General features: G+C 42.8%; 1 protein-coding gene across 1 annotated transcript; it reads right to left on the reverse strand.

The window, feature by feature from the left end:
* Positions 1-2,506: 2,506 nt before the first annotated feature.
* Positions 2,507-9,500, reverse strand: LOC143955578 (uncharacterized). The gene is made up of 8 exons (XM_077465660.1): positions 9,442-9,500; positions 7,855-8,056; positions 7,581-7,730; positions 7,369-7,492; positions 7,155-7,252; positions 6,896-7,045; positions 6,636-6,777; positions 2,507-5,835 (listed from the first exon to the last, which is right to left on the reverse strand). Exons 2-8 carry the CDS (start codon positions 7,948-7,950, stop codon positions 4,055-4,057), a joined length of 2,541 nt encoding a protein of 846 aa, XP_077321786.1. The 5' UTR covers positions 7,951-8,056; positions 9,442-9,500; the 3' UTR covers positions 2,507-4,054.
* Positions 9,501-10,138: the final 638 nt, after the last annotated feature.

The raw sequence follows: 10,138 nt of genomic DNA on the forward strand, positions 1-10,138 counted from the left end.
TTAACAAATTTGGCAAAATTTGTTAAACAAATTTTTGAACTAAACAAATTGGACATGTCTACAGGAAACCTTTCCACGCTTACTCCAGCTTCAGCCCTATTAGATATTGACCTTGAGAAATATCCCATTATACATAGAACGGATTTGTCCTTTCATCTCCTCTGCCACCAAGGGGGATAGATATATATTCTTGCCTAGCCCAGCCTTTCTCTGCCAGGGTTCCTCCAATGGTTGCTAGGAGTTCTCTAAAAAATGAACAGTTTCTGTTTCTCAGTGGGGATGAACTTCGGGTTTGGTTTGGCATAATGTCGATCCAAACCCCAACTGTTCACAGTTCTTCAAATGTGCAAATAAAATAGTCATACTTGATCAGTGCACCCGCTCACCTCCTATTTAGAGCTAGTTAGTTTAGTCTTAGCTAGACCATTACCTCTTCGTCCATGTCTACACGATGTTAGCTTTTCACAGAGATGTGTTTAGGAAAGTCCTTGTCTTCTTACTCTAGTGGCAGTGTTGGGCCATTGCAACTTGTTTACTAATGTGATTTGGTATCTTTCTCTATCCTGCCTTCCTGTTGAGAGCTAGTTATTTTAGTCTTTGCTAGCCCCTCCTCTTCTTTCATATTGCCTCGGTCAGTGATAGTTTTTCATAGAGACAGGGCTTGGGAAAAGCATTGTACCACATACTCATTCATATTTTGGGGGGGGGGGGGCGGTGGTTTTATCTGAGGACCCCTGTATTGTTAAAGGGGACTTCCAGGTTACAGTAAGTGATGTCACCATGTCTGTAGCCTCTGACCACCTCCTGTACCATTTCCACAGCCTCTGACCACCTCCTATACCATGTCAACGCAGCCTCTAACCATCTCTTGTACCATGTCTACAGCCTCTGACCACCTCTTGTACCATGTCCGCAGCGTCTGACCACCTCTTGTATCATGTCAGCAGCCTCTGACCACCTCCTGTACCATGTCTGCAGCCTCTGACCACCTCTTGTACCATGTCCACAGCCTCTAACCACCTCTTGTACCATGTCCGCAGCCTCTGACCACCTCCTGTACGATGTCCGCAGCCTCTGACCACCTCCTGTACTATGTCAGCGCAGCTTCTAAACACTTCCTGTACAATGTCCACAGCCTCTGACCACCTCTTTTAACATGTCTGCAGCCTCTGACCACCTCTTTTAACATGTCTGCAGCCTCTGACCACCTCTTTTAACATGTCCGCAGCCTCTGACCACCTCCTGTACAATGTCCACAGCTTCTGACCATCTCCTGTACCATGTCCGCAGCCTCTGACCACCTCCTGTACCATGTCCGCAGCCTCTGACCACCTTCTGTACCATGTCGGCAGCCTCTGACCACCTCCAGTACCATGTCCACAGCCTCTGACCATCTCCTGTACCATGTCACATTAGAACCTATCGTGTGGCCCTCTATGCCCTAAGAGGTTGGGGGGGTGGGGGGGCTGGGGCTACCTTCCCTCCAAAAACACTATTAAGCAATAGCCCTACAGCGGATACTGGAGTGGCATCATCATATGAATACTAAATTATGGGTTTTGCTAGAATTGTTTTTTTTTGCCTGGTCTTAACCTATCCCACGCTCCCTGGCTATGTCATTTACCGGCTCCTTCCTTTTCTGAATGCAGAGTCAGTGATCATTGACTCTGTCCATTCATGACTGAGCAATCGTAAACTGGGTTTTACGAAGCTTCAGTTTATGAATGGAGAGGAGCCGCTGTCTCCTGTCCATTCGTCTTCAGTGCAGCTGAGGCTGCAGAGAAAGGGACTGTGGAATCTCTGTCCTCAGTCCCTTTCTCCGTCTCAAAGGGGAGATGTCAGGGGTCTGTTTAGACAACCGGATATCTTAGCAAAAGCACCCACCCCAGTAGGGCTGCTAAAAAATTTTTTTTTATAATAATAAAAATAATTTTATAAATGTTAAAATTGAAAAAAAAATATAAGAAAATATTTTAAAAAATTAAAATTAAAATGTCTTTTTTTTTTATAAACACTGACACCGTCCACTATCACCCCTACCCCCCACCCAAAAAAAAAAGAATGCACTGTAAAAAAAAAAAGAAAAAAATATATCTATATAGATAGATTTTTTTTTTCTTTCTTTTTTTCACAATTTATATATATATATATATATATATATATATATATATAGCTATATAGATATTTCTATCTATATATATATATATATATATATATATATATATATATATATATATAAATTGTGAAAAAAAAAACAATTGTGAAAAATGTAATTGTAAACAAAATTAAAATAAAATAAAAAACTACTGACACAGTTCACGCATCATCAGTGCCCATCAGTGCTGCATATAAGTTCCACTGCCACATGTGACATTAATTAAAAAGAAAATGTATCTGTAATTGGTATCGGCGAGTTCTTGAAAAAAAAAAAAGGAATCGGTCTCTTGCAACCCAAGAGAAAATCAAAGTAAAGACTACTTAAAAAAAAAAAATATATATATATATATATATATATATATTTTAAACCATATGGACTAAGACTGGGATGCCATTAAAGGTCATGTGCGTGTAAAGGCAGGCGTCCCAATACTTTTGGCAACATAGGGCATATTTTCATTGACTACACAGTTTATGAATTTATTTGCAATAAGACCAAATTAGATTTTTATATTTATTATTTTATATTTATTGAGCAGAAATTTGGCACTTCATAAGCATGTATACTCCATGTGTATTCAAAAGGGGCACACATTGGAAATTAGCAGCACCCACCTAACAACCATATATCATTCATTGACTCTATTGCAGTAGTAGTCTCGGTGGGGGCAGCAGCTCGGAGTATATTTTATTTTATTTATTTCACACCCAGTCCATAGTGCAGAACATTTCTTCCTTGTTTGTTTATATTTAAATTAAGACAATGATTTCCTATGATCATCAGCTCCACCTTCTGGCCATAATGCGGAATTAGTAGCGCAATACCGCATTATTGGCACTAGATGGAGCTGATAATCAGAGGAAATCACTGTACGAAATAAAATATGACCAATATTTGTCATGGATGGAAGAATGCGTGTCACACTAACTTAACCAATATGTTTAAAAGCAGACCTCTAAGCCCTTGTACACACGGTCGAACATTTCCGACGGAAAATGTCCGATCGGACCGCGTTGTCGGATAATCCGACCGTGTGCGGGCTCCATCGGACTGTTTCCGTCGGAATATCCGACCGACAAAGTTTTAGAGCTGGGCTATAAAACTTTCCGACAACATGATCCGATCGGACTTTGTCTGATCGTTTGTAGAGAATTCCGATCGGACAAAGTGCCACGCATGCTCAGATCAAATTCCTACACCAAAGCTATTGGCTACTAGCCTGAATGTAGTCCCATCGTAACGAAATAACATCATCATGTTCTGAACGATCGGATTTTCCGACAACTTTGTCCGACCGTGTGTATGCAACACAAGTTTCGGACAAAATCAGACGGATTTTGTTGTCGGAATGTCCGACCGTGTGTACAAGGGCTAAGTGTTTGTGATAGCCCAGACTACATAATTTACTGAGCCAATGAGAGGTAAGGACTCCATTTTTATTTTTCTCCTGCTATCAATGGCCGACACGGCACAACACTTCATCCATGTCTGTGGTGATCTCTGATCTCCTTATGAACTGTTTATGTTGTTGCCTTTTTATTTGGAAATGACATTTTATTATTCCCCACATGGGTGTGGCCCCTTTCTCAATACTATGTTTCAATGGGAGAAACATTTACCAATCCGACCTCTAGATGGCACTGTTGTCTCATTCATTCCATAGGACATCTTTGTCAAAAGGTCAGGCTATGTTTGAGGTCTATGAACTGTTTCTTCCATGATGAAGATCAGCCATGGAGTATATCTGAGGTGTATATCAGGGTGTGCTTCTTCCCCACATGTCCAGCAACATTCATATACGAGACATTTCCCGCACTCAAGGCACTAATACACCTCGAGGGTTGTGTGGGACCCCTGAAGTACAGGAAGACAGGACTTCAGTGAGGAACAATTCCCTCACTCAGGACAGTAACGTGGCTTCTCCCCCGTGTGAGACCTCTGATGTCTGCAAAAAGAAGATTTGTCTGAAAAACCTTTTCTACACTCAGGGCAGGAATACGGCTTCTCCCCCGTGTGATACCTTTGATGTGTGACAAGATGTGATTTTACGACAAAACATTTCCCACACTCAGAACAGGAATACGGCTTCTCTCCTGTGTGCCATCTCTGGTGTCTGCAAAGTGAGGATTTGTCTGAAAAACATTTCCCGCACTCAGGACAGGAATATGGCTTCTCCCCCGTGTGTTTTCTCTGATGCGCCACAATTTCAGATTTTTTTACAAAACATTTCCCACACTCAGGACAGGAATAAGGCTTCTCACCCGTGTGCAACCTATGATGATAACTAAGAGCAGACTTCTCTACAAAACATTTCCCGCACTCTGAACAGCAAAAAGGCTTCTCCCCCGTGTGAGACCTGTGATGTGTGACAAGACGTGATTTATATAAAAAACATTTCCCGCACTCAGGGCAGGAATAGGGCTCTTCCCCCGTGTGAGACTTTCGATGAGTGACAAGAGCCGATTTATGTGTAAAACATTTCCTGCACTCAGGACAGGAATATGGTTTTTCCACCATGTGAGTCCTTTGATGTTGGACAAGAGTTGATTTTTGTCCAAAGCATTTCCCGCACTCAGGACATGAAAATGGCTTCTCCCCCATGTGAAATTTCTGATGTCTGTAAAGACTGCACTTGACTGAAAAACATTTCCCGCACTCAGGGCAGGAATACGGCTTCTCCCCTGTGTGAGATCTTTTATGTATATCAAGATGAGACTTATAATGGAAACACTTCCCGCACTCAGTACAGGAAAACCTCTTATCTGTTGGAAGGACGGCCCCGTCCCGCACAGTCTGAGGTTCCTCAGGATAAGAGGAATACGATGGTCCGGCACCGTCCCGCACAGTCTGAGGTTCCTCGGGATAAGAGGAATACGATGGTCCGGCACCGTCCCGCACAGTCTGAGGTTCCTCAGGATAAGAGGAATACGATGGTCCGGCACCGTCCCGCACAGTCTGAGGTTCCTCAGGATAAGAGGAATACGATGGTCCGGCACCGTCCCGCACAGTCTGAGGTTCCTCGGGATGAGAGGAATACGATGGTCCAGCACCGTCCCGCACAGTCTGAGGTTCCTCGGGATAAGAGGAATACGATGGTCCAGCACCGTCCCGCACAGTCTGAGGTTCCTCGGGATAAGAGGAATACGATGGTCCGGCACCGTCCCGCACAGTCTGAGGTTCCTCGGGATAAGAGGAATACGATGGTCCGGCACCGTCCCGCACAGTCTGAGGTTCCTCGGGATGAGAGGAATACGATGGTCCAGCACCGTCCCGCACAGTCTGAGGTTCCTCGGGATAAGAGGAATACGATGGTCCGGCACCGTCCCGCACAGTCTGAGGTTCCTCGGGATAAGAGGAATACGATGGTCCGGCACCGTCCCTCACAGTCTGAGGTTCCTCGGGATAAGAGGAATACGATGGTCCGGCACCGTCCCGCACAGTCTGAGGTTCCTCAGGATAAGAGGAATACGATGGTCTGGCACCGTCCCGCACAGTCTGAGGTTCCTCAGGATAAGAGGAATACGATGGTCCATCTACACTGTGTGGTGCCGGATGGACATTTGAGGTAGTCGGGTTTTCTCCTGGACTATACTGTGTGATGTCCTCATCTTCTACTTTACAGTCTGGAGACAAAGTGAGACAATCCTCTGAGGTTTTCCTCATCTCCCGTCCATCTACTAAAATAGAAATACAAAGATTATTACTAGACATGAGATGATTGGTTCCCCTAAACCAGGACTCCGCCCACATCAGGCAGCTTTGTCTCTGAGAATCTTACAATTCCCCCCTCAAGGTAACTAGTAAATGGGTCCTCTGATCTCCTACCAGATCATTTCTTTATTCATGGACCTTAGTCAGAGAGGGAGGAAACAACGAGAACTGTCTTCTATAGGAGTGACAGTGATGAGGGGATTATAGGACGAGTGTCCCCTCCCCCTCTATCACTCATTGCCATCTTCCCAACACAAGAAGTCCTGCACTTCCTTATTTAGTCCATGATTTAGTCATGAATAACAGCGGGGCTGAGCCCCACCAGAGGTCAGAGAGTGAGGATGGGGGGAGAACAACCAAGATGAAGACTGGACTGATCCTGAAGACCCCCATCATTGGGTTATTGACTCCTCCCCCATTATCACTTCCTGTTTAAGGTTACAAAGTCTGAGGATGTTATCACATTATTATCACCATGTAAAAGTCTGTCCTCCAATCACATCATCCGATATAAAATGTCCAGCTGGTAGGAAATGGGTGTAACAAAAGAGAATACATATTATGTGTATATATAGCAGTGTGTAGAGGGGAGAGAGGAGAGGTCAGGGGTATGTAATGTACAGCATATTGTATAAGATACAACAGTTAGGACTATATAGTATCAGAATGATGTAATGTACAACATAGAGTATATAGAGAAGGTGTTGGGACTATGTAATGTACAATATAAATGATATAGTGAATATATTTACTATTAATGACCCACCTGTGCTGATCTCTGTAGGAGTGTCCTCCTCTATAAATGTCCCCGTTATTCCATCCTCCTCCATAGACTGCTGATCATCCCTCACATACCTCTCTTCTTCTTCTGATTTAATCTCAACTTTTATATCTATCAGATCTTCACCCTAAACCAAGAAAATGATAGAAACTTAAAATATAATATTGTGACATCACATATAGAAAAGATCCACACATGTCCACATGTCTCACAAGTCCATGTCCCAGATGTTCCGTTCAACCAACCTTGTAATGGTGGGGGATGGTGTGATCTTCCTGTGTGGAATCCCGGGAATACAGAGGACCTCCCCCTCCCATAGACTGCTGAGCTCCACTTATCAACATCTCTTCTTCTTCCTCTTTAATCTCAGCTTTGATGTCTTTCAGTTCCTCATCCTAAACCCCAAAGATGATGGAATATATGTGTAAAATGGAACAAGAGATTACATAGAAGAATGTCCTCTCATAGCTTAGAATTCTGTTCTGGTCGCTCAGTCCCACCTACCTGATGATGGTGGGGGATGGTGTGACCTTCCTGTGTGGAATCCCGGGAATACAGAGGACGGGGACATCTCTCTGGTGGGTTCCCATTACTGGATCCATCTGTAGGAAACACACACACTGACTGAATACATTGTTTCTATGTGTTTATCAGATGATGGGGGATCTAGGTGGAGCCTCCGTACTGCTCTCTCCTTTACAATAAAGTCTCCTCTTACCCGGAGATGTGAGGGGCGGCTGATTGTCCATCATGACGTCCTTGTAGAGATCCTTGTGTCCTTCTAAATACTCCCACTCCTCCATGGAGAAACAGACAGTGACATCCTGACACCTTATAGGAACCTGACACACACAATGATACAGTCACCATCCAGACACATCCCTTGTCTGTTACTGGATAATGTCCCAGAATTCCCAGAATCCTCCTCACCTCTCCTGTCAGCAGCTCCATCATCTTCTGGATGACTTCTAGAATCTTCTTCAGGCAGTGAGGTGGAAGCGCTGTGATGGGTGATGTCCTGTGAAGATGGCTGCTGGGCGTTAATGGATCGCCAGATATTTTCTTCACTACTTTGTAATCCTAAGTAAACGGAGAAAATTATCACTAAAGACTTTCTAGAATCCTCCATATATTACCAGTCAGGTCTGTGTTTTATTAATAGAGACAAGAGTGATGTCATGTGACCTCCCAGAATCCTCCTCACCTCTCCGGTCAGCAGGTAGACGATCTCCAGGGTGAGGTCAAATATCCTCTCAGTCACTTGGCTTTGGTCTTGGTCCATGTTTATCGATTTGGTCATGTGATTTAAACAGGACACTCCTCTCCGTCAATGAATAATATATTCATCTCATAGGTCTCTCCTGAACCTCGTGTTATACTGTATTACAGGCCTCATCTTCAACGATCTGAAAAACTCAAATCGGAAATGTAGCCCTCTCACTCCTTCTCTGCAGACCTTGGGGGTTTGACCTTTTTACTGATGTAAGGTATAAAGCACAACAGAATTGCTTCCAGCTCGCTATGGTCAGTATGCTTTATTTTGGCTGCATTTCCCTTCCCGTTATAAGCTCACAGTCAAGCCACGAGCTTATAGCAGAACCTTCTCCCAAATTCTGTTGGGTAGTTAAATAGTACAGTTTATATGGTGATCATCAGATCAGAGAGAGGACCAACTATCCAGTCTATAAACCAGAGGCTCTGGATGGACAGTTGGATAAATGGTTCTATATTTAGGATGTATCCGGTCTATAAACCAGAGGCTCTGGATGGACAGTTGGATAAATGGCTCTATATTTAGGATGTATCCAGTCTATAAACCAGAGGCTCTGGATGGACAGTTGGATAAATGGCTCTATATTTAGGATGTATCCGGTCTATAAACCAGAGGCTCTGGATGGACAGTTGGATAAACGATTCTATATTTAAGATGTATCTGGTCTATAAACCAGAGGCTCTGGATGGACAGTTGCATAAATAGTTCTATATTTAGGATGTATCTGGTCAGTTGGATAAATGGTTCTATATTTAGGATGTATCCGGTCTATTAACCTGGAGGCTCTGGATGGACAGTTGGATAAATGGCTCTATATTTAGGATGTATCCAGTCTATAAACCAGAGGCTCTGGATGGACAGTTGGATAAATGGCTCTATATTTAGGATGTATCCGGTCTATAAACCAGAGGCTCTGGATGGACAGTTGGATAAATGGCTCTATATTTAGGATGTATCCGGTCTATAAACCAGAGCCTTTGGATGGACAGTTGGATAAATGGTCCTATATTTAGGATGTATCCGGTCTATAAACCAGAGGCTCTGGATAGACAGTTGGATAAATGGTTCTATATTTAGGATGTATCCGGTCTATAAACCAGAGGCTCTGGATGGACAGTTGGATAAATGGCTCTATATTTAGGATGTATCCAGTCTATAAACCAGAGGCTCTGGATGGACAGTTGGATAAATGGCTCTATATTTAGGATGTATCCAGTCTATAAACCAGAGCCTTTGGATGGACAGTTGGATAAATGGTCCTATATTTAGGATGTATCCGGTCTATAAACCAGAGGCTCTGGATAGACAGTTGGATAAATGGTTCTATATTTAGGATGTATCCGGTCTATAAACCAGAGGCTCTGGATGGACAGTTGGATAAATGGCTCTAAATTTAGGATGTATGCGGTCTATATATACTGTATGTATTAATTATATATATCTACAGTATATAAATTAGAAGAGGACGGACATGACGGGGGGGTTACTGGGTGTAAATAGAAAATAATGTCTTATTACCTCCTCTACTGCCAGTTCCAGCAATGTCTCCTCTATAGTTTCTCCCGACTCACCTCTCACCCGGAACTTCCTGTCTGTATATTACATCACTTCCCCTCAGTACCTGCTATTACTTCTTGTTTCTGTGTTCCATTGACAATACCTGATATCACCACCTTGTGGAGCATTTTAAAACTGCAGATTTTTTTTGGTTCATTGTTAATCATTTTTTTTTTTTTTTTTTTTGCAGTTTTCAAAGCTGGTTTGGAACTGATTTTTTTTTTAAATTATAATGAAAATAATAAGAGTGTATAAAAATAATAAATATGTTTACCTATAGATAGAAAAACAGAAACTGTAAAAGAACAATATGTTAAAATCAGTAAAACAGCAGCTAGAACACACTCTAATGCAGCCTTTCTCAACTTTTTCAACACAGGGGAACCCCTGAAATAACTTTCAGATCTCTGGAAACTCTTGCTAAAAGTTACTATATCTAAAACTCATGATGCATTAGTGTGGTGGTCATTGGGAAAAATTACCTCCATACAGATACTGTACACTATATTACCAAAAGTATTGGGACACCGGCCTTTACACGCACATGAACTTTAATGGCATCCCAGTCTTAGTCCGTAGGGGTTCAATATTGAGTTGGCCCACCCTTTGCAGCTATAACAGCTTCAACTCTTCTGGGAAGGCCGTCCACAAGGTTTAG

The sequence above is a fragment of the Lithobates pipiens genome, unplaced genomic scaffold (assembly GCF_037356315.1).
Source record: "Lithobates pipiens isolate NorthernLeopardFrog02 unplaced genomic scaffold, aLitPip1_a1.2 Scaffold_35, whole genome shotgun sequence".
NCBI classification, from domain to species: Eukaryota; Metazoa; Chordata; class Amphibia; order Anura; family Ranidae; genus Lithobates; species Lithobates pipiens.